The sequence below is a fragment of the Aptenodytes patagonicus genome, chromosome 1 (genome assembly GCF_965638725.1).
Source record: "Aptenodytes patagonicus chromosome 1, bAptPat1.pri.cur, whole genome shotgun sequence".
In the NCBI taxonomy this organism is placed as follows: Eukaryota; Metazoa; Chordata; class Aves; order Sphenisciformes; family Spheniscidae; genus Aptenodytes; species Aptenodytes patagonicus.
The window spans coordinates 59365434-59389249 of record NC_134949.1 but is presented as its reverse complement, the minus strand read 5'-3'; the positions used below and the strand labels follow the sequence as shown (position 1 = coordinate 59389249).

The 23816-nt window shown below is 56.0% G+C and overlaps 2 protein-coding genes across 3 annotated transcripts; both read right to left on the bottom strand.

Moving 5' to 3' along the window:
• Positions 1-110: 110 nt before the first annotated feature.
• Positions 111-8542, bottom strand: TXN2 (thioredoxin 2). Of its 2 annotated transcripts, none has more exons than XM_076338491.1 (4): positions 8488-8542; positions 7589-7806; positions 5817-5940; positions 111-861 (listed from the first exon to the last, which is right to left on the bottom strand). In XM_076338491.1, exons 2-4 carry the CDS (start codon positions 7804-7806, stop codon positions 745-747), a joined length of 459 nt encoding a protein of 152 aa, XP_076194606.1. In that variant the 5' UTR covers positions 8488-8542; the 3' UTR covers positions 111-744. The 2 variants fall into 2 exon arrangements, with proteins under 2 accessions (XP_076194606.1, XP_076194616.1); XM_076338501.1 differs by lacking the exon at positions 8488-8542 and adding an exon at positions 8204-8260.
• A 1586-nt stretch (positions 8543-10128) lies between these two features.
• FOXRED2 (FAD dependent oxidoreductase domain containing 2) lies at positions 10129-23631 on the bottom strand. The gene is made up of 9 exons (XM_076338475.1): positions 23596-23631; positions 22461-23006; positions 20615-20866; positions 19361-19630; positions 18483-18649; positions 17660-17825; positions 16902-17143; positions 15848-16018; positions 10129-11262 (listed from the first exon to the last, which is right to left on the bottom strand). The coding sequence occupies exons 2-9, from the start codon at positions 22982-22984 to the stop codon at positions 10997-10999; spliced, it is 2058 nt and encodes a 685-aa protein (XP_076194590.1). The 5' UTR covers positions 22985-23006; positions 23596-23631; the 3' UTR covers positions 10129-10996.
• Positions 23632-23816: the final 185 nt, after the last annotated feature.

Here is a 23816-nt window from a genome sequence, read left to right as displayed (position 1 = left end):
TTAGTAGGGATCAAGTCATAACCTGCGCTCTCCCAACCCATTGTTAGAAACCAGCTGCTGCGCTGCTGATACTCCCTCTCACCCCTCTGGACAGACAAGGGACTTCCCTGTGATTTCTGAGAATCAAGTTTTATTCTCCAGCTAGACAGCAGTGACCATAAAGTTCTCTTTATTACAGACCTACAAAAGGAGATCCATAAAATACTTCTATTTTCTCTTATAAAATTATGACGGGAGCCCATGGACTTGTGGAGGAGTTGTACCTGTCCCAGCGACACGAGGACAGAGGGACAGAGAGACAGGTTTCACAGACAAGGCAGAGGCATTCTCAGCTTTAAACAAACCCACCCAAGGCAGGTATGTACCCACATCTTGCAGGGAGCAGCTGCCCTCTGCTCTGGGCTATCAGATGCTAGGCAAAGAGAAAAACATTCCTCCTCTCAACGCAGCAGCAGCTCTGCGTGTCAGCTCTTTGCTGATAAACACAGGCTCCTAATTCCAGCCGCATTCCCCATTTTGAGAATAAGCAGCCCCGCTCCTCAGCGCCCTTTACAACTACTGCTGCTCAAGAGAAGGGGGAGTGGGAGGGAAGGGTTACAACACTGTCCATCTCCTAAAAACCCCAAACCAGAAGAAAACCCCAGGTTGTACAAGGCAGGCAGTTCACGTGCCCCTCAGCTCTCCCAGGCCAGGAATGCACAACATGGACGTGTCCAGAGGCAGAGGTACAGCCACCCTTTTACTTCAGGCTCCGATGAGTTTCTTGAGGAATGCCTCCAGCTGATCCTCATCCTTTATCCCCACAAACTTATCCACGACATCTCCGTTCTTCATAGCCAGCACGGTTGGCACTGCTGACACCTGGGGGCAAGAGAAACAGGGAGACAAAGGTGAGCAGAGGCTGCGGGGAGCCCAGCTGCACCCAGGCCCCAAATGGAGCTCTACAGATGAAGAAGTGGCTACAAGGGAGTTGAGCATACACCGCTCAAGGGTAACATGTCTGCTCACAAAACACAGGCCAGCTGAGCTCCATGTTCTTCCTCTCCCTGTCGCCTCATCTCTGCACTGACTTACGTCACACTGCTTAAGCCAAGGCTGAGCAGCTTTTCGAGTTTAAGACAGACCCAAAATTTTAAAGACAAAACCAAAGCTAATACAAAAACAAGACGACAAAGCTTTTCCCCCCCTCTCCACTACAAATTCCTCTTCTCCTTCCCTTTTGTCCTATCATAAGCAAACAAACCCAGTCTTTTACCGGGACATCTCTCAGACATGACGACCTTTGGACATTTTACAGCCAGGGTGGTAGCAGACTGGACCCGTGTTCTTCTCCAGACAGGACTGGAGCAGGACCCCACCCACCACCGCACAGGCAGATTTCCTGCTCCATCCTACCATGGTAATGACAACCCCCTCTGACCCATCTTTCCTTCTCTACTCCTGTTTTCAGTGGTTCAGTTGGTCACACACCAGTGGCTGTCCACTGCAGATCCCTGATGATTAGGTAAGAAGTGAAAAAGTCCCTCCGACCACAGCCAGCAGGCAGCTGTGCTGCTCCGGGCACTGTTTTTTTAGCCCAGAACAAAGTTTTCTGGGAATTATCCAAGAGAACAGCGGTGGAAATGACAACGCTCCCCAGAGCCTTACCGGCTGACCAGTGACAGAAGAGACCCTGGGGACACAATCGAGAGAAGGAGCAACCAGATCTCGGAGAGCTGCGGCGGCGGCGAGATCTGGTCTTGTTTCTGACCCCACAGCTTTGGTGCCCTTATCTCTGCAAAGCCTCCCCCACCGAAACACATCCTGTCCTTATCTCTCCTGCTGCCTCCCCACCAGCCTGCGGGGCCTTCCCGCGTGCACTGCCAGCAAGGATCTGCAAATCCTTCCTCGGGAAACCTGCCAGAGGGCTGGCTTTTCTCCCATCGGGAGCCCGAGATGAAAGGGACATTTTGTGCTTCCCTTCCCACCCGGTCCCGGCCGGCCAGTCCGGCGTGGCTCCCCGCAGTCTGTCCTCCAGGGCTTGTGCAGTCTCATCTGAAGGGATGGGAGCGCCGGGGCTGCTGCAACGCACGATCTTCAGCTCCTCCTAGTGACTGTCGGGAGCGGATCCGGAGGAATCGGCCCCAGCACTGGCAATGGTGCCGCCAACATGCTCCCTTGTGATTTTAGGGGTGAGAAAGGACGGTACCAGCACTGCGCTCAACTGGTCTCTCCCTCCTTGAGGAGGGCAAAGCTCCACTGAGCCTCCCTCTGGTTTGCAAAGTGGGTTAATAACGAGCGGAGCTGCCCCAGCTCCATCCAAAAAACCAGCATGCCCAGCCGCAGCAAGCATCAGGCCATTACGGCCTGGGTGAGGAACGGGCGACTCTTCGAAGCACTACAGAGAAGCAGCTAACACCGAGTTACAGGGCTCTGCACGCTGAACAGCACACCCACGAGCTTCACACAGCCTCAATCCCTCCATCTGTTCCCCTTTTCGTGCTGGTGAGCAAACCCCCGAGAACGGGTGGCAGGTCTGGGGCTGGCGCTGCAGAGCTGGGCGAGAACCAGGGGCAGTGAGCAACTTGCCTCTGCCCAGAAAACACAACGCTTTTGACAGCTTCCTTCCTTCTAGCTGAAGCAAGGGCAGCCCGTTGACGGAGCACGTACTTTGTTTTGCTGCTTGAGAAGCAGATGTCATGGAAATTTCTAGAATGCAAAGTTGGGGCCTTCCCCCCCCCCCCCCCTTTTTTTTGGGTCCCATCCACACTGAACCTAAACAAACCCTCCTCCTCCCTCAAGAGCATTTCTAGAGAAAAAGTCAGGCTGCTTTTGATCAGCGCTGACGACACGTATAAACAAACGCGGCCATCCAGGCTATTCCTGGCAGCACCTGTACCGCGGGAATTCTCTCCCATCTGAAACTGGGGCTTTTATACAAGCTCGGATGCCACACAACGGAGCAGGGGGAAGGATTTCACCCAGGCTTCAGAATGAGACGTAACACAGGACCGAGCTCCGCTGATGAATGACCGTCCCTGTATCCAGCAGCTCTCCCGAGCTGCCCACCCGCAGCAGCCAGAGAAGGGGCTGCCCTTTCCCAGTGGCCACGCGTGCGGGTAACAGGCCAAGGCAAGAGATGAATCTGAAGAATTTTAAGAGATGGCAGATTAAACAAAAGTATTCCTTCTCCCTTTCTGCTCTCGGGGCGAGAGGTCAGGAGCGGGCTGGACCAGCGGAGAAAGGCCACAACCAGAGATGAAAGGTGTTAAGATAAAAGGAGGAATCCCCAGAGAAAGAACTTTTGTGCTGGGCATAACCGGACGGGGAAGGGTGCTGGGGACGTTTCTAGTCGCAGGAAACGCAACCCTGCTTCATGCAAAGCCGGGACGGCTGGGAGCCAAGGGCAGACGGACGCGCGTGTGAAGGAATGCACCGGCATTCCTCAGCTCTTCCAGGGGGTCTCTCCCCCTCGCCCTGCCTCCCCCCATGCCAAGGAAGCTGCTGAAGCGGACGTTGTGCAATTGGGCGGCAAGCCAGGGGCTGTGTGCGTCGGCAGGGGAATAAACATGGATGGAAGGAGACTTCCTGGCAGCTAGTGGAAGAGTTGCGGGGGTGGCACGGACACTGAAAACCCTCAGAACAAAAACTTTCTCAGCCTGCAGACATCTGATCCCCAATGGAATGGCTTTAAAACAAATAAGGCTTTCCTGATCCCCCCCGAACACCACATTTGGTTTTCCTGATCTCTCCCAAACACTACCTTTGGTCCCTCCTTGATCTCGACTTGGAGTCTTCCCATCAGCCCTTATGCTCACATCTCCTTAAGCGGCAACTTCCCAGAAGACAAAGCAAAACCAAGCACATGCTCAGCACATGAACCAAACTTCTGCCTTGAAAAGGATGCCCCAAACTATGAAGATCAAAGCAAAAATTTCTCCTCTACCCCTACCCGTTTGCAGCTATCCTACTCACGGACACCGCCTAGGGATGGGCTTTTAGCCGCGGGGATAATGGTCAAGACCAGATACACGCATCGCTCAGAGCAGAGGACGCAGCGACGATCCCCAGGCCCTCCTGCAAAACAAAAACTTCATGTTTGTCTGTAAGGCTCCAGAATGAATTGCTGGAAGCTGGCCCTTGCCCGCAGCTTCAATCCTGCCTGCACCTATGCCACCAGGGCTGCAAGACGGGCAGACCCTGCCGACAAATGCGTGTACACAGCAGGCTGTGCAGCTGCTCACTCACCATCCGGTGGGAGAGCACACGCAGCGTGTCAGCAAGCCTGCACAACTCGGGAACTTTCAGCCTCTTTTTGAAGACCTTTCTTCACATGCACACACTCTGTTTGCCGTTTTCCAGTCATCCGAGATGATCCAGCTAATTCGATCTACTGGAAGGCTTGGAACAATACAAGAGTTAAGCTAATAACCCCTATTCTCTCCTCCTTAGGGTGGGTGCTACCAGAGCCTGGCCTGCCTCTATTAGCATTTACGTGCTTTCTGACCACCACAGAAACAACTTCACCCTCTTCAGCTTCTTCTCACCAGCACCCTCGAGCGATGCAGCCTTTGGGCTTGCAACACACAGCCCTGCTCAGGAGCCAGCAGCCACCCTCCTTGGCCTGGGGCGTATCTGCGAGCACGCCACCACCGAGGAGAGCACCGGAGGCTCTCACGCTCAGCTTGTGGAAGCTGCAAGTCGCATTTGTGGCCGCAAGCTGGGTGGACACGCCACCACAGCACAGGCAGAAAGATCTCCTTGGGAAAGAGTGGGAGGGAACAAGCTGTTTCCACTTCCTTCTCCTTCCGGCACGGCAGGGTGTGGGAACGGCACAGAGCATCTCCTCTGGGCTCAACAAAATGACAGCTTGCTCAGGAGATGGTTCACACTTTGCTGGGCAACTTGAGGAGCTTCCTGTGCTAGCCCCCGCCCTGGGAGCAGGACTTCATCTGCAGAGGGGGAGCAGCTCCATCTGCGTGATACGCGAGTGAAAATTAAGCCCTTTTTTCCCTGTAAAACACAGCAGCAGGATGCCCCGACTCTGTAGACTGAGTTGTTGTTTACAAGGAGAGACAAGGGAGGTGAGCGCAGCTGTCAGAGGAGTTTTTGCATTTCTTAAACTACCTAATCACTGGCACAGGGAAAAAATAAGTCAATTACGTAAACCAAAGCCATGGCCTTCTCCAGCCACTCTGCTCCCTCCTGGGAGCCAGGCAGCACAGGGAACACGCCCAACAGGCATGTAAAACACTAGTGTAAGCGCCAAGGTCCACACTTGTCAAGAGTGGGACACATGCTCCTGTTGCTTATGTGTGTTCTCCGACCTGGCTCCCACCTGTCCAGACAAAACCCACGGTGTCTCCTTGTGCTGTGGCTTAAGGACGGGACATTATCACCCAGCAAGAAACCTTGTTCAAGGAAGGGAAAGAGGATGGGCTGGCTGCACAAAGAACTATGTTCAGGAGCAGAGCAGACTGGGGCTTGTTACTTCACGTTCCTGCCCTGCACCTGAGCAGCCCATGCATGCAGCAGAACGCTGCGTATGCTGCAGGCTCCAAGGCCAGGCAAGCATTTACGCTGACAGATGCCTGCAAGGCTTAGAGGACACCTTTCTGCAGAATTAGAGGCGGGGATGCTGAGCACGAGCAGCAGAGCTGGAGGAGAGCCATGCAGCGAAATCCACCTACTAACGAGTGACCCAAGGGATCAGGAACCTGTAGGCGCTGGGCTTCCCCTCCCCACCGATGCCACTGCCGTGCGGGCACACCTCTCCCCGGGGAGGGACCTTCTTTGCACCGCCAGCAAAAGAGAGACCGCACTCTTCCAGCTCCTACCTCGTACTCAATAGCAAGGTCTGTGTGATCGTCAATGTCCACTTTGGCCATCAGCACCTTCCCCTCCTGCTTGGCCACCATCTTCTCTAACCTGGGGCCTAGTATCTTGCAGGGGCCACACCACCTGATGGAGAAAGAGGACAGGGGACATTAGAGGCGGCAAGCGCAGCAGCAGCAGCCGTGGAAGGCTTGCTGGTACACCAGTGCCTTTACCACCATCGCCGTTCCATTCGAGAGCCAGCCTGGAAACACCATTTCTGAACCATGGCTTAGGAAAACATTTCCCTCACAAAGGAGCTGTCAAAGGTTTTTTTTCTGTGTCTGTGTGGTGAGCGGGCTGAGCGGCAGAAGACGTCACCATTCAGCATTCGTGGTGCTTTTGATGTCATTTCGATCACACCGCAGTCTGCTCTGCCAGCCTTGGTGGTCCTCCTGCCCCCGCTTCTCGGCTCTTCATCACTACCTTGCTTTGCATCCTCGCTGGCACGTACGTGCAGAGCTGTGACCCTGCTGACCACAAAGCCGCCCTAGAGCGAGTGTCGCTGCTGGGTGCAGGGGTCTCAGCCCACACTCAGATTGGTTTATGCCGATCATCAGATCACAGACTTCCCCTCCGCACTCACTGCAGGGTTTACAGAAACTCCCCTTTAGCTGCAAAACTCGCAGAGGCATTGCATCTCTTCAAAGAAAGACCACCTATTCCAAACCCAGGTGCAGCAATAGCAGACTTTGCGAGGCCCTGTACACAGAAAACACCCCCTGCATCCTCTAACCGCACCAGTTAGGATGGCATGAACTTACTCAGTTCAAGGAAAACATGAGTTAAAGCTCCAAGTGCCCTTTTCTTTTAAAATTGAAGCTTTAGTAAACTTTGTTCCTCCTCAGCCTCCCTCTGTATCAGGTTTCAGGCTTTCAATTATTTGTCTTCTCCCTGGATGATCCCAATTAACGTTCAATTTGGTTTGTCAGTTTGGTCTATTTAGAGCAGAAGTTTTCGGGCTGTTTCATACTATGCCCAGAATCAGCCACAACAGGGCTCACAGGACAGACAGCGCTGCGGGACTATGAAAATACGTGAAAAAAGAAAGATAATCAGTACCGTTAATCCAGCAGATAACATCTAGGAGTATTTTTACTGGCAAGAAGATGACAACATTTTTATCGATGACAAATGCTGCTGTTGGCATCACGTGGCTGTTACTAATACATAACGGCATTTGCTGTCAAGAGCCGCGCTTCAAGAGCACGCAGCATAAGAAAACTGGAAAGATGCAACATGTCGGTGCAGGGGGAAGAACACTGCAGTGTTCTTCCACGGCCGTTAAGATCATTTAGTGTTTTTAAGACGACGTTTAATCCACGAAGCTAAAAAAAGGAGATATCAGAGGTTTTTTTTTGAGGTGTCTTTCACAGGATGATGCAACGCCGGGGCCAGGGTGACACCCGAGCACTTGGGAGGTGCGGCGACACTGCCCTGGGGAACACCTTCCTGGCACTGGTGTTTTACACTCCTGCAGGGTGTAGCTACACCTACAGCAGTGCAACCCAATGAGTGAAACCTCCTCTATGGATTGCACTGCCATAGGAGCAGAAGCACCTTTTAACACCAGACGCCCGGCAGGGCGCTCGGCAGCTCCACGGCTTGGGAAGTCCTCGGGCATACTCACATCCCCGGTGCGCCCAGAGTGCCACACCATGCCAGGAAAGCAGCAGGGACACGCCTGCACGTGTGATGGCTGAGCGGGGCACAAGAGCAGTCGGGGGGAACTTACTGCGCATGGAAGTCCACCACAACGGGTTTGGGGTTGTTCACCACCCGGTCCTGGAAGTCGCTGCCATCCTGCACGTTGAAGGTGCTCCTGCAGCCTGCTGAGGTGCCGAAGGCCCTGCCGTGGGGTGCCAGGGGGGCACACGGTGCCAGGGGACCCTGGGAGGGCAGCGTCCTGGGTGCGAGGGACAGCAGCCGCTGGAGTGCCAGCCTTTGGGCCATCTGTGGGGAGAGAAGGTATGTGGGGCGGGTACACCCCACAGCCGGTCCCACTGCAGCAGTGCCCCGCTCAGGGTCCCCTCGGCAGGGCAGCCCCCAAGCCAGGAGGTGCCCTAGATAGAAACATATGGGGCGTCGCATGGGAGCGCTTACTGCCCCTACGCCCAGCCCTCGCCACCCCACTGCAGCTCTAGCCCCACAGCCATGGGGTCCCACCCGCCGTGGAGCCCCCAGCTATGGACCCCAGCTTCCTCCCCATCTCTATGGGGCAGGGACCCCCGCCCCAGGCACAGGGTCCCCGTTTTCCCCCCGCCCTACAGAGCGGGCCCTGCCCCTCGGCCTGTTCCTGCCCACCACAGGGCAGGGCCCCCAGCCGCGGGATCCCCGTTCCCCCCGATACCACCGGGCACGGCTCCTTCAGCCGGAGGGCCCCAGCAGCCCCCGTCAGCCGGACAGGGCCCCCCAGCCATAGGGTTCCCCCCTCAGCCCCCCAACCCGGCGGGGAAGGACACCCCCCCGAGCCGCGGGGGCCCCGCTGCTCCTCCAGCCCCAGAGGGCGGCACCCCCCCAGCCAGGACGCCCTAGCCAGGAGGGCCCCCTTCCCCCGGCGCCGTAGGACGGGTCCCCGCCCGCCACGGGGCGCCCCCCGAGCCGGAGACCGGAGCCGCAGCCCCCGCCCCGCACCTTCCCGGGCCCGGAGGTCACCCACGCCCAACCAAACTTCCGCCTAGTGCCCCGCCCGCCCGCGCGCTGATTGGCCGCCGCCGCAGGAAGGCTGCGAACGGCGGAACCGCCGCCCTCCCCGCCGATTGGCCGCCGCCCCGAGCGCCGATCTCTGACCGGCCGCCGTGGCCGTCCTTCAAGCCCCTTCCCACCGCCCTGTAGGGGCCGGCGGGCTGTCACGCGGGGCGAGCCCCGGGTGCCGATTGGCGACGGCGCCCTCCAATGGGCGCCGCGAGCACGGCCCGAGGCGTGGCGCGCCTCCCGCACGTGGAGCGGGCCCCGGCGGCCCCGCCCCGCCCCGCCCGGCCCCGGCCCCGGCCCGGCCCCGCCCGCCGGCGGCGGCGGCTCCGGCCCGCGGCTCCCTCCCGCTCGGGGCCGGGCCGAGGACGGCGCCGCTCCGCCCGCTGCTTTAAGCTTTCCGGGCCGCGCAAACCCCCGGCCCTGCGGCCGGCGATTAACCCCCCCTCCACACGGCGCGCGGCGGGGCAGGGCCGCGGGACCGGCCTGCGGCCCCGCTCCCACGGGCGACCGGCAGCCAGCGCGGCTGACTGCTCCACCCGCCGGGCCCGGCACCGCAGCGCCCGATCGAAAACGGTTCGGAGCCAGCGCTCCCTTCCCCCCTGCCTGCTCCGCCGGCGCGGGGCCCGGCCGGAGCGAGGCTGGAAGGGCAACGCTCGGTCAGCAGGGCGGGAAGGGCTGGGGCTCGGATCCTGCTCCCGGGGATCGACTGGAAGCGAGCGGCGGCGAAACCTCTGGGGTTTAAGGGGCCGGATCCAGCCCTGGGAGACACGCGCGGAGCACGCTGGAGGAGCCGGCGGGAGAACCACCCTTTAAGGCAAGACACGCACACCGTGAACGTACAGCCTGCGGATGGCTCGTGGGAATTCGAGGGCGGAAGAGGAAGCACCCGGAGAAGGCGCGTGCGCGTACCTACGGGCGGGCTGCACTCGACGTCGGTGCATACAGGGGATGAAGGAGCAGGCTCGTAGTGACAGCCGGGCAACCCCATTCGGTCGCAGGCCCTTATCTTCCCCCAGACAATCCCCAAATAAAAAGCCCGCGGTGCCAAGGACGTAGCGAGTAGCGGCACCACCCGGACAGCTACGGGCCACGAGAGCCATTCCCGGACTGGCCTCGGAGCCGGGGCAATGGGACGTAAAGGCCACAGAGGGATGCTGATGAACAGCAACCGAGAACGTGGTCGTATCCCCTTGCACGTGAAGAGCTCCGAGCTTGAAGCAGAGGCGGGGCAGGAACCGGGGTTTGACAGGAACGGCGGCTGAATTCCAAGGACTGTAAGAGTTTTAGGTACCTGGAGGTACAGCCCCCCCCGTCCGGGGTATCAGGAAGCACAAGTGCGGAGGGGTGTATTCTTCTAGGTGCTAGGGGGTTGGAAAATGCGTGTGGAGGTAAAAGCCTGTTTCCCCTCGCCCCTCCTCCGCTTCCTGGAAATCACAGGGACAGCGTAAGGCGGAGCGCAAAACTGCTCTGGCTTCGCAGCTCCGGGGCCGTGGAAGGAGCCCTCAGGGAGGCGACAGGCAAATGCAGGTGGCCGACGGAGGGAGCAATGAAGCGCAGGCAGCCTCCCAGTCGACGCCGGCAAGCTCTCCAGGTGACCGGAGGGGAATAAAAGAAACAGAAGACAAGCATTTTAACAACATCAAAGTCCACCCGAAACGTTCTTGATGGGACATTGTGCAAATAGGAGAAATATTGGTCACGCTTAACAAAAGGCAGGGGCTAACCCTTCGGGCCGCTCGGTGCGGGAGAAGAAAAACGCGAGGACAGCGGAGCCGAACTCGGCGTAAGTCCCTGTGTCCCAGGCATTCCAGGCAAGCTACTCGTCCTCCGTGGAGGGAAGGGTCTCTTGTGCTCTCCGGGAGATGACAGATTATCCCACCTACACGGTAACTAAAAATACGCCACCCCTCTCCACTCAGGCTACGCAACTGCCCTAACTCAAACGCAGGAAAAACCCCGGGAAGGTTGCCTGGAGCACTGCTTTGGGGTTCGGTGCACAAACGAATTTTCAAGTACACGCGGCGTCCGGCGTCCAGGGATCAGAGAGCCTGCACCGGGCTGCCACAGGGTGCGAGCAGGTCACCTCTGAAGAGGGACGTGACTTTTTACGTTACCCGGGCGTTGCCGCACTCTCTCTTCTTTGACCCCTGGATGTCACTGCAGATACTGGTCTGCGAGATAAACGCAAACACCATCTTCAGGCAACTCTGAACTCCGCAAGGACAACGCGGGAGCCTCGGCATGGCTGGATTTCGGCCCCTCGCTTATCCTTCGGAGCACGTTGGTCCTCCTTGTAACAGCAAGATCTGAGCAGGTCTTTGGCAACTCACGGTCAGTGGAAGGCATGGGGATGGAAGAGGAGCACGGGAAAGGGCAGAATCCTGCTGCGGATCTCTGTTACAGCCTTGTCACAACAGCACCTGTGGGTTTCAGTGTGGAGCGAGAAAGGTTAAAGCTCATCCTTGGCATTAACAAGATGCTGCAGCGGATGAACCGGTATCGCGTGATCTCTCAGCAGCTGGTCCTGTGACCCTTCGCGGCTGTCAGGGGGTCTGTCGCCCGGAAAGTCTGTGGGAGCGTAATCCTCCAGCAGGCCAGCTTCTACCGCGTGGCGCCGGAGCCCCTCGCTCCCCACGAGCCCTTGCATTCTCACGTACCCCTGCCGACAGAAGGGAGGCAGCTTCTGACGGGTGAAGGCAAACAGGAAACAGGACTCTGCGGGGGAAAGGATCAAAAAATCAGACTCGGCAGAGATACCCCGTAGAGAAAAATTCCCATAAACTCTTGAGGACTCATTCAGAACAAAAGGCAGAGAGGATGAGGGAAGGTGACTGGAGTGTCCCACCCAGCACCCTGCCCCAGATGGCAGCAGAATCGTAGAATAGTTTGGGTTGGAAGGGACCTCTAAAGGTCATCTAGTCCAACCACCCTGCCGTGGGCAGGGACATCTTCAACTAGATCAGGTTGCTCAGAGTCCCGTCCAACCTGACCTGGAATGTTTCCAGGGATGGGGCAGCCACCACCTCTCTGGGCAACCTGCTCCAGTGCTTCACCACCCTCAGCGTAAAAAATTTCTTCCTTATATCTAGTCTATATCTACCCCCCCTTAGTTTAAAGCCATTCCCCCTTGTCCCGTTGCAACAGGCCCTGCTAAAAAGTTTGCCCCCATCTTTCTTATAAGCCCCTTTTAAGTACTGATAGGCTGCAATAAGGTCACCCCAAAGCCTTCTCCTCTCCAGGCTGAACAACCCCAACCCTCTCAGCCTTTCTTCACAGGAGAGGTGTTCCATCCCCCTGATCATTTTCGTGGCCCTCCTCTGGACCCGCTCCAACAGGCCCGTGTCTTTCTTATGCTGAGGGCTCCAGAGCTGGACACAGTACTCCAGGTGGGGTCTCGGCAGAGCAGAGTAGAGCGGCAGAATCCCCTCCCTCGACCTGCTGGCCACGCTGCTTTTGATGCAGCCCAGGATATGATTGGCCTGGGCTGCGAGCACACACTGTCAACTCCTGTCCAGCTTTTCACCCACCAGTACCCCCAAGTCCTTCTCGGCAGGGCTGCTCTCAATCCCTTGGTCCCCCAGCCTGTATTGATACCGGGGGTTGCCCTGACCCAGCTGCAGGACCTTGCACTTGGCCTTCTTGAACCTCATGAGGTTCACATGGGCCCACTTCTGGAGCTTGGCCAGGTCCCTCTGGATGGCATCCTGTCCCTCTGGTATGTTGACTGCACCACTCAGCTTGGTGTCATCTGCAAACTTGCTGAGGGTGCACTTGATCCCACTGTCTGTGTCACTGATGAAGATATTAAACAGTACCGGTCCCAATACGGACTCCTGCAGGATGCCACTCGTCACCAACCTCCATCTGGACATTGAGCCGTTGACCACTACCCTCTGGATGTGACCATCTAACCACTTCCTCACCCACCGGACAGTCCACCCATCAAATCCATACCTCTCCAGTTCAGAGAGAAGGATGTTGTGGGGGACCGTGTCAAAGGCCTTACAGAGGTCCAGATAGACGACATCTGTAGCCCTTCCCGTGTCCACTGATGTAGTCACTCCATCACAGAAGGCCACTAGGTTGGTCAGGCAGGACTTGCCCTTGGTGAAGCCATGCTGGCTGTCTCGAATCACCTCCCTGTCCTCCGTGTGCCTTAGCATAGCTTCCAGGAGGATCTGTTCCAGGATCTTCCCAGGCACAGAGGTGAGGCTGACTGGCCTGTAGTTCCCCAGGTCTTCCTTACTTCCCTTTTTAAAAATGGGGGTTATGTTTCCCCTTTTCCAGTCAGTGGGAACTTCACCGGACTGCCATGACTTCTCAAATACGATGGATAGTGGCTTAGCAACTTCATCCGCCAGTTCCTTCAGGACCTGCGGATGGATCTCATCGGGTCCCATGGACTTGTGCACCTTCAGGTGCCTTAGATGGTCTCGAACCTGATCTTCTCCCACAGTGGGCGGCTCTTCATTCTCCCAGTCCCCGCCTTTGCCTTCTGCGGCTTGGGCGGTGAGGCTCGAGCACTTGCCGGTGAAGACCGAGGCGAAAAAGTCATTGAGTACCTCCGCCTTCTCTGTGTCCCGGGTAACCAGGTCTCCTGTTTTGTTCTGGAGAGGGCCCAAATTTTCCCCAGTCTTCCTTTTATCCCCGACGTACCTATAGAAGCTTTTCTTGTTGCCCTTGATGTCCCTGGCCAGATTTCATTCTATCAGGGCTTTAGCTTTCCTAACCTGATCCCTGGCTGCTCGGACAATTTCTCTGTATTCCTCCCAGGCTACCTGTCCTTGCTTCCACCCTCTGTAGGCTTCCTTTTTGTGTTGGAGTTTGTCCAGGACCTCCTTGTTCATCCATGCAGGCCTCCTGGCGTTTTTGCCTGACTTCCTCTTTGTTGGGATGCATCGCTCCTGAGCTTGGAAGAGGTGATCCCTGAATATTACCCAGCTTTCTTGGGCCCCTCTTCCCTCCAGGGCTTTGTCCCATGGCACTCTGCCAAGCAGATCCGTGAAGAGGCCAGAGTCTGCTCTCCTGAAGGCCAGGGTAGTGAGCTTGCTGTGCGCCCTCCTCGGTGCCCTAAGGATCTGGAACTCCACCATTTCGTGGTCACTGCAGCCCAGGCTGCCCTTGAGCTTCACATTCCCCACCAGCCACCCCTTGTTGGTGAGAACGAGGTCCAGCATAGCACCTCTCCTTGTTGGCTCCTCTACCACTTGGAGAAGGAAGTTGTCATCGACACATTCTAGGAACCTCTTCGATTGCTTATGCCCTGCCGTGTTGTCCCTCCAACAGATATCGGGGTGGTTGAAGTCCCCCATGAGGACCAGGGCTTGTGAGCTTGAGGCTGCTCCAATCTGTCTATAGAGGGCCTCATCTGCTCTGTCTTGCCGATTGGGTGGCCTGTAGCAGACTCCCACTGTAATGTCACCTGTCCCTGCCCTCCCTTTAATCCTGACCCACAAGCTCTCGGTTGGCTCCTCATCCATCCCCAGAGCTCCATGCACTCCAGCCGGTCATTGACATAGAGGGCGACACCCCCTCCTCGTCTCCCCTGCCTGTCCTTCCTAAAGAGCCTGTATCCCTCCATCCCAACACTCCAATCACAGGAGCCATCCCACCACGTCTCCACGATGCCAATAAGGTCGTAGCCCTGCAGGCGTGTGCACGTCTCTAACTCCTCTTGTTTATTCCCCATGCTATGTGCGTTTGCACAGAGGCATTTAAGTTGGGCCCCCGATGAAGCTGTCTTGCTGGCTGGAGTTCCTTTGTGCGGCTCTTCAGGCACTCTCCTGCTGACCTGTGTTCCTTCTCCAGGCTCTGGGCATCTATTGCTGGCCCTGGCATCAAACTGGTAGGAGTGGGATGGATTGAGGTTCCCCCCCCCGGCAACTTTAGTTTAAAGCCCTCTTCACCAGCTTGGCAAGCCCATGACTGAAGATGCTCTTCCCCTTCTCTGACAGATGGACCCCGTCAGCCCCCAGTAGACCAGGTTTCTCAAAGCCCATGGTCTAAGTAGCTGAACCACTGGCTGTGGCACCTGTAACCATTTGTTGATTCAACTGGCCCTTTCAAACCCCTTCCCTTTGACCGGGAGGATTGATGAAAAAAACCTACCTGCACTCCCGAGTCCCTTACTGCCGCCCCCAGGGCTCTGTAGTCCTTCTTGATAGTCCTCAGACTGCTCCTGGCTGTGTCCCTGGTGCCCACGTGAAACAGCAGCAGTGGATAATAGTCAGTGGACTGTATGAGGCTTGGTAGCCTCTTGGTGACATCCCTGATATGAGCCCCCGGTAAGCAGCACACCTCTCTAGAGAGTGCGTCCGGTCGGCAAATGGGTGCCTCCGTACCTCTCAGAAGAGAGTCGCCTACTACTATCACCCGTCGCCTTTTCTTAGTGGCGCTGGTTGTTATACGGGGGGCAGATCAGGCTGCATTACTCAGCTCCAGCATCTCTCCTGATGCGATGGGTCTTTCCTCTTCGGTCTGCAGAGCAGTGAAGCGGTTCTGCAAGGGCACCTCAGGCTTCAGGGAAGTCTCTTCCTCCTGCTGGTCCCTGCCATTGCAACCATCGATTCTGCTGCATTATTGGCCCCCTTCCCCTTTGCGTGTGCCGGCGGGGGAGTTTTTGGCTGTTTGGCTGTGGGCCCACCGCAGACTGTGCTTGGAACCAGTTAATCAACTAGAATAATCAACTCAATTCTGCAGAGCTCAGGAGATGCAGGGTGGGATCTCCAGTCTGCACTCTGAGAGGAAAAGGAGCTGGATTTGCGTTTGCAGCTCTCTGTCATCTTCTTCATACCACAGGACTGCTGCCCTCTGTGCAGCACGTACGGTTCCCGCAGGAGGTTCCCAGACCAGTCTTCAGACCAGGAAGGGAGGCAGCAGAGGCTCTCCAGCTCTCACCTCCCAGCGCTCCTATTTCCCATGGGAAAGCAATCCCATCATCTGTACATGAAAAGAGATCTGGTACCTGATGGCACATAGGAGCGTTCGGATAATGGAGGAGGAAGGAAAGCTGCAGGTAGAAAAGGGACTGAACCAAACCTCATACACCTTTCCCTAACTCCGTGTGTGCCTGGAGCCGTCTCTTTCTGGTGGTGAGCAAGAGCAAAGGCTATTTGGGAACACACACACAGCACCAGCACTTTTTACCGTCTGGGGAGTGCATCAAAGAGGTGTGACTGACGGTGAGACCATCAGCTCGCCACAGGGAGATCTCGGCTATTTGCAGAAGAGATCGCTCCTGTCGCGTGTCCCTCGCATCCCTCCTCCTCCTCCTGCCACCTTGACCCTGTGCTCAAATTACCTGCAAAGAAATTGCGCAGGTCAGTGCTGAGGCAGTTCTCCAAAAACCGCCTCAGCGGCAGGATGTGAGCGTTCGGGGCCGTCCAGTCTGTCAGAAAGTCCTCCACAATGTGATGGACGGCATCTGGGCGGGGGAGAGGCCAATCTGGGGGCCGAAGCCTCATCTCACGCTCTGCCAAGAGAACATTAAGGAAATCTCTCAGAATCAAAATAGCATTAAAAAGAGCTTGGGGAGTGGAAAGCAGCTATGACAGCTGTTCCAGCTTTTGTCCTGACCTTTTTAATCCCTACCTTACTTTCATTTGCAATCCCCTCTGCTTGCTCTGTCCTCAACAGCCCTGCCACTGCACAGCTGCCCCTTGTCCCTGCCTGCAGTACTTCCTGTCATTTCACTCCCGTTCCCCCCGGGCAGGGACTGCCAGATGGGCTGAGCTGCGTTCAAGCTTTAATGCTGCTACCCATCACACTTCTTTCTGTGCAAGGCAGGCCAGACCCTGACCCTAGGTTTCTGGAGATGAAGATTCAGCACACTCATTTCCCAAGGAAATCTATTCTGAGTGTGTTTGTTTGCTGGATATAACACATCTTCAAACCCTTGCCTTTGCCTCTATCACCGCTAGACCTCTCAGAGCTGGGCCGGCCACAGAAAGCAGCTTTCTTCTGGCGGCAACACTGAAGCCCAGCCTCATCTGCCAGGACTCTGCAAAATACATGCAGGGTGCCAGCCAAAGGAAAGCAATGTTCCTCTTTTTGGGAATGGGGCAGCTCCCAGCATACCTGTTTGTTCCTATTCTCAAACGTGAGGTCTCTGGTACAACCTCCCCACCCCACACCTCGTATCGGTCTGACCGATGGAAACTTCTTGCCAACTCCCAGCTTTTTCTTCAGCTCACACAGAGGTGGCAGGTGTCCTAGAGGATGGACGTGAAGGAAGTGGAGGAGAAGGGTGTGCAATGCCTTCAGGTACTCCCCCCCTTCTTTGGCCCTGAAGTATCTTCACCCCTCTTGGTTTTGCTTGTATCAGATCATTAGCAGGGAGAGGCAGGAAAACGTACCTGTTGGGAGGCGTTTGTAATAGTAAATAACAGGGTGCAAAAAGTTGGACTGCCAGGCGTGCTGTGCCTCTCCCACGGCTCGGTTGTAATAGAAGACATCCTTGTCAGCCCCAGAGAAATTCCTCCCATACTCCATGATGACGACAAACAGCCCGTTGGGAGCCTTTCTCCCCGTCTGCGTTTCCAGCTCGGCCAGGACTCCAACAGGGTATTCTTCCAGGTATTCAAATGCTGTGGCATTCCTGTGAATTGCAACCACAACTGTCAGACTTTTCCACCAGAAAAAAAGCCAGCTGGGATCCAACACCCCCTCAGCTGGTCAAGGCTAAGGCCAAAGAGCCATCAGAGAGTAATTATCCTTGGTCATTACAGATCTGGGCTGAACTTGACGCAGAGCTTATGAAGGCTGCAGATACTGTTATAAGACTCCATTATTCTCCTGGATTATGGGATTTCTCTCTACATTAGCACTGCTCAAGGAAAGCTTTTCCCTGAGGACAGTAAAAGGGTACTACACCTCTGAGCCTAGAGGGAAGGTCTGGACCATTTCAGCCCCTTAAGAGAGAGAAGTAATTGGCAGAATTGGGCACAGCGGCACCAGTCGCAGCAGCAGTACACGTTTTGAGGTGGCTGCCTACGTGACGGTAACACCCTTAGGCAGCAATGGAGCAATTTTTGTGGTGGCACCACGGGAAGCAATGGTAAAGAAAAAGGAATGAAGTGATGGAGTGCAGTGCTGGGAATAATTACTCACTCACTCTCTCAGCAGTATGATGTCAGCCAGGATACTGAACATCTGGTAGAGGCCCGAGGCCTCGTTCACCCGCTTGATGATGGAATTGGTCAGCTGTGTAATAGGGTAGACTGTGGATGGCCAGGGGACACCATGGTGACGGTTTTCCAATAGGCGGTGGACTGCACGAGCTAAGACATTGAGAGAAACAAAGACAGATTATTTAAAAATCCAAGCTTGCGCTTTTAAGAAATCCGATTGCTCTGCTGCGGCACACGCAGATACTGGCAGGACACAATAAATAAGCTTTACAGCTCATCCGTGCTCAGGATCTCCCACCCCGATCGCTGGCAACTGCAGTGGAGATGCCCTCTGAAAGCTGACGTGATGCTAAGTGGTTGGTGAGGGGGCGGGGGGTCCTTGGGGATATTTCATTACTTCTGAGCAGTCTTTTAATGGTAAGGATGGGCACGCACACGTAAAGACGGAAATTCTCTCTACTGCCCAAAGCCGCTGGGTTTTAACTCTACAGCACAGACCTCTCACCCACAGCCTGTCACAAGGCAGAGCATCTGGCAGGCAGAAATCTATTGTGTTACATAAATAAGAGACAATGCGCAAGAGAGACACAAGACAAAACAAAGACAGACAACCAAAAACTTCAGATATGACCCCAAGTCACTTCTCCTCCAGTTCAGATGACGCAGCTGCAGCTTGGCTGCGTTTTGTCATTCTTACTGCCAGCACAAGACTAAGGGTGATCTCTTTCCAGCAGTAAGCTATGAATTGTTCCTTTGAAGGGTGGAACAATTCCCACCTCTGCCCTTTCTGTACACCCCAGTACTCACTTGTATACCGGAATCCATGGATGAAGCCCCCAGCAGATTTCCTGAAGTCAACAGAATGGCTAGCAGTGCCAAGAACAAAAAGCCCCCGAGTGCTTCTGGACTCGTAGCTGGGTTTGATCTGAGGGTACTTCTTTTTATTCCCTTTTCCTGGCATCATTCTAAGGGATCTGATGTGCAAAAGAGAAGAGCAGGCTGTCAGGAAGAGCAGGGGTGGAAAAATAAAAAGGGTTTCTGATAAGGCACACATTATATTGCAGTCACTGCAAGACACTGCTTTCAGTGGGCTTTACCACTACAATAAGGATATTCCAGAAGACAAGGGTGCTCATCTCAAGGTAGCTCTGGACAAGATCAAATTCCAGCCTGAGCCACTGACAGTGAATTTTGGAAGACAGTGAAGTTAGCAGTATCATTTTCAACTGCAGGATGTACTAGGAGACAAACCAAGGTGGAGTGAAGGTTGCATCCTCAGGGGAAAAAAAGCAGACAAAACCTTTCTGTAGTGATCTGTACCTGTACCATCCTCATTCCAAAAAAAAACCCCAAACCCAAAACATTGCTAGCCTTCTCCATATGATCTGGCAGGTCAGGATGTCAAGTTCTAAAGGCACAAGTTTTTCTGCATCACCCAGGTCCCAACACTGCCATTTGCTCAGCCCTAGAGCCTGTCAGTCAGAGGCCAGTGACACACACGTTCCCACTGGCACATGGCCGGAGCTGCAGGGTAAACAAAGGACTGGGCAGCACCGGGTAGCTCAGAGCACGTGGAGGCCTGGGCCATGCTGCCAGGAGAGGACCTGCCCTTCCCTTTCCTCCCTACTCAGGCCCTTCACTCTAAATACCTGCTTCCCTGGAGATCCTGGGAAGGGATCCCTCACCTGTTGTAGATAGAGAAGTCAAACTTCCAGCCCAGGCAGCGGATGACACGGTCGTAAGGTGCGCGGGTAGCAAAATTATCCAGCTCATCCTGTGGGAGGGTGACGGAGTCAATGCCTGCGCTGGTGTTCCTGTTCTCCAGGTAGAACCGGAGTGTGATGTGCAGCTTCCCTTTCTTGTCCTTGACGATAGCCAGATCTTCCAGGTTGCCCTCCAGAAGCCCATCCAGAGATTTCAGCTGGTAGGTGTCCAGCAGGCCGTTGTTAATTGCTCTATGAAAAAAAGGAGAATGTAAGAGGGGCTAAAAGAAGGGAGGAGAGGTGGGATCCACGGATCTGTCTCAACTGCTGAAAATGCGACACCTTTACCAGGCATCCCACACTCCCCTTCAGTGCAAAGGTTATCCCCAGAGCCTCAGGGCTCACAGGAACAGCACAGGTAACACAGCCTCGCTGCCCTTGCAGGATGCAGTCAACCTCTCAGCTCTCCTCTGTGATTGCAAGCAAGGGAACAACTTGGGAGCCAGCACTTTTTAATGATACAGTTTCCAAGGGGACATTCTCCTATTTCACACAGACCTCGAAGAGCTCTTGTCAAGCTCCTGTGGTCAGCAACTGCAACCTGGACTGCTTTAAACCAAGGACTTAAAGATAGAAGGCCCCACGCTTCCTCTGCAACCCCCAGGACCACAGCACCTCTTTGGAGCTGTGCCAGTCCAGCTTGTCGCCTGGGCGAGAAGTGGTTCTCTGTGTTTGTACTCCGGCTGCGTTAGAAAGAGGAAGAGGTGCTGGAGCGTGTCCAGAGAAGGGCAACGAGGCTGGTGAGGGGTCTGGAGAACAAGTCTTATGAGGAGCGGCTGAGGGAACTGGGGTTGTTCAGCCTGGAGAAAAGGAGGCTGAGGGGAGACCTCATCGCTCTCTACAACTACCTGAAAGGAGGTTGTAGCGAGGTGGGTGTCGGTCTCTTCTCCCAAGTAACTAGCAATAGGACGAGAGGAAATGGCCTCAAGTTGCGCCAGGGGAGGTTTAGATTGGACGTGAGGAAAAATTTCTTTACTGAAAGAGTGGTGAAACATTGGAACAGGCTGCCCAGGGAAGTGGTTGAGTCACCATCCCTGGAGGTATTTAAAAGACGTGTAGACGAGGCGCTTAGGGACATGGTTTAGTGGGCATGGTGGTGTTGGGTCGATGGTTGGACTCGATGATCTTAGAGGTCTTTTCCAACCTCAATGATTCTATGATTCTATGATTTCCTACCTCAGATCCCCGACGTAGTGGGTGGCCCACGAGAGGCGCACGCGGGACCGGCTCACCATGTGGATGAAATTCGTGACGCCCAGAATGTTCTCTGCCGTCTCAAAGGCCGAGTTGCCTCGGCCCAAGATCAACACGGTTTGGCCAGCAAAATCCTCCGGGTTGATGGACACAGTCTCGTAACCCTCAACGTATTCTGAGCCAGGAAAGTTGACCACATTGGGTACCCACGTCCCAGTGGCGACCAACAAAGAGCTGCAAAAACAGGGATAACACTAGGGAATGTGGGAATTATGGGAACAGGGCCATCGCTTCATCTCATCACCCCGTCCTCCTCCTGCTGTGGAAGGTGACTGTGGTGTGCCCCCTCCAGCCACTCTGGATCAGCTGCACAGGTCATGGTTTCAAGAGAAACCTCTCCCTAGCCTCACCTAATGACCTGCTGTTGACCTCTCTTCCCTATTCTCAGGCCAACGAAGATGACTAGGAACGTCATTATATATAGCAAAAGTCAGTGTGGGTACTGTACATATACGTCTCCCTCCGTTGTTCATGAATGTGCAAGCACTACTCATACGTACTCACTGACAATATATATAATACTGAAGTTTCACAGGTCAATTGTATGTTGCATAAAAAAATTACTGATTTAAAATTTGTGTTGCCTTTTAGTACAGCAGAACAAAAGTTATTTTTAAGAGGGACAGAAAATGGTTTCGATATTTTAAAATGTAACTCCTAGCCATAAAACCGTATTAGCAACATCACTAATTGTTAACACTAAAATTAAGAACAGTAATCTTTTTATATGTCTCCATAGGAACTTTTACTTGAATCTTAGGGAAATTTTTGTGACTTAGACAGAAACACCAAGCAGCTGAGGCTAGTGGCACTGTCTGCTGTCCCAGTCTTACTCATGCAGCTCGTGAGAGCAACTCGCTTGTGGTGCGTGGGTGCCTGGGATTGCCTTCTGTCCCCTCCGAGCTTGGCAGCCAGCGCACCTCCAAGTGACAGCCAGCATGGCCTGCTGTCGGAGAGCTGAGGCTCTCAGGAGAGGTGAGAAATATACTCTGTATGTTCATATGAGTAACTCCTAGTTTTTTAGGAATGTAGCTCAGTGGCAGTATGGGGTACACACGCGTAAGTATGACAAGTGGAAGGGGAATTCAGGGACCAGCAGCCTCGAGGGTTATTTCTCACAGTCGGCTCCCTCTACTGCAACAGCTCCACTTTCCTCTGGTTCCCCCCTGCCAGCTCTGTGCCAGCCCAGGGCTTCAGCTGGCTGGGGCATATTTCTAAGCACATGTGGGTTAACGGAAGTGAGGTGTTGCTGCACTGACTCACTTGAGTTTGTAATAAAGGCAGCAGTGGCTACAAGAAGTACGACTGAGTTATTTTTTTTTGACAGAGAGCAATTACCTAGTGATAAACCAAAAGTGACTTCAAGCTTACCTATCAAGGATGGAACCTGCGGTGACAGCAATCGCAGCCAGTTTGTGTCTGCCCTGCCAGCTCCTCAGCTGTCCGAGGCATGACATTGCTTGCGAAAGGCAATGCCTTCCCAGGAGCAGTTATTCCACCCACCCGCCCCGCCAATCCCTGCAAAATGTGTTTCCCCTGTGACGGTGGTTAAGGCCCTAAGAGGCTGTGAAATCTCCACCCTTGGAGACACTCCATGCCTCAAGAGGGCAAGGCTCTGAGCAACCTGACGTCGCTGGCCCTGCTTTGGGCAGGGGGCTTGGACGAAATGACCTTTATGGGTCTCTTCCAACCTAATTTATTCTGTGATTTTGTGACTTTGAAGACGCCCGTGGAGAGCGGCATGGCTAGCCCCAGGTTCGCCCATTACCTGCACTTGTAGTTCTGCCTGTCCTGGTCGGTCAGGAGGAAGTAGTGGCCGTTCCAGGCCTGCCCGTCCCTCTCCAGCGTCACGTGGATGATGGCCGTGTTGTACTGAACCCGCAGCTTCAGCAGGGAAGCAAAGTCCTCCAGGTAACGCACCATTGCATCGGCGTCAGGGAAGAAGTCACGGGAGTAGCGTCGGAAAAGCAGCCGGCGGTCGTGGCTGAGGAGCGAGTTCCAGTCGTGGCGGAGGTTGAACTCGCTGTTGGATTTGCCCGTGTACCTCTTGTTGATGCTGATGAGCTTGCGGTGGCGAGGGTAGAGGGCGAAGAAGCTGCCGGGAGCGTGGCTCCGCTCAAAGACGACGTAATCCCGGCCGGCTTGCTGGAGGAAATAGGCCGCCTGCAAGCCTGAAGGGCCGGCCCCGATGACGCAGTAGTCGTGGTAGAGGAAAGCGGCACCGCTCGCCGCACACAGGCTGCTGGCGTACAAGGCCAGCCCCAGCAGCGTCCTGCAGACTGCCGGGGCCATGGCGGGGCCGGGACAGCCACCCCTGTGGGGGAGAGGACCAGGGAGGTGTCACCCAGGGAGTGAGCAGCTCCGGTGGGTGGAGGCCTCCCCGCAAGAGACCCCCAGCCTGGCCAGTCCCTGCCTGCACCCTGCCCAGGCCCGGCCGCCATGATGCCACCACCACCCCTCACGGCCCCCAGCCGGGGTGGGGGTGTTGGGGCGGGGCCCTGCTCCCTGCCAGCCAATAGCAAAAGGCGGTCCAAGTCCTCCAGCCAATGGGCACACAGGGCCCCCCGCCCCAGATGGCAGACAGCGCGGGGCCAGCGGGCGGGAAGGCGGGGCAGCACCTGTGGGGTAACGGCCGCAAGCCCCTGCGGCGCCTCTGCGCCCCAACAGCCAATGGGAAAAGGAGGCGCAAGCCCATCAGCCAACGGGAGACGGGGTGCCCCGCGCTGCCCTCGCTCCCTCGCCAATAGGGAACGGTCTCGGCCCCGCTTCCCCTCCCCCGCCCCCCCCGCCCGATGGCGTGCGGGGCGTGGCCGCCACCCGCGAGGCGCCGCACGTGACGCGCGGCGCGCCTGGCGCGCGGGGCCGCCGCGAGCCGGCCAGACCCGTCCCGCCAACGGCCGCACCTGCACCGCAGAGCTCGCGCCGCTCCGCTCCTCCCGCGCCGCGCCCGGCGGCCGCCGCACGCGCCGGGGGGGGGGGGGTGGTGGGGTTGGGGGACGGGGGCAGCGCGACCGCCCGCCGCGGGGTGGGCGAGGGGGCAGCGCGCGCCCCGCGCGCAGCCACCGCCCCGCGCCGCGTCACGTGAGGCCGCCGCCGCTTCCCGCCGCCGGCACCGTGGCGCCGC

What these genes read in the sequence shown, in the direction of transcription:
- TXN2 (XM_076338491.1), bottom strand. Translation starts at nt 7,806, where the DNA reads ATGGCCCAAAGGCTGGCACTCCAGCGGCTGCTGTCCCTCGCACCCAGG. An exon ending in GTGGTGGACTTCCATGCGCA is followed by an intron (nt 5,941 to 7,588) that starts GTAAGTTCCCCC and finishes TTTCTCCATCAG; the next exon opens with GTGGTGTGGCCCCTGCAAGA. An exon ending in ACCTTGCTATTGAGTACGAG is followed by an intron (nt 862 to 5,816) that starts GTAGGAGCTGGA and finishes TCTTGCCCCCAG; the next exon opens with GTGTCAGCAGTGCCAACCGT.
- FOXRED2 (XM_076338475.1), bottom strand. Translation starts at nt 22,984, where the DNA reads ATGGCCCCGGCAGTCTGCAGGACGCTGCTGGGGCTGGCCTTGTACGCC. An exon ending in CACTACGTCGGGGATCTGAG is followed by an intron (nt 19,631 to 20,614) that starts GTAGGAAATCAT and finishes TTTTTTTCATAG; the next exon opens with AGCAATTAACAACGGCCTGC. An exon ending in TTACAAACGCCTCCCAACAG is followed by an intron (nt 16,019 to 16,901) that starts GTACGTTTTCCT and finishes TTCTCTTGGCAG; the next exon opens with AGCGTGAGATGAGGCTTCGG.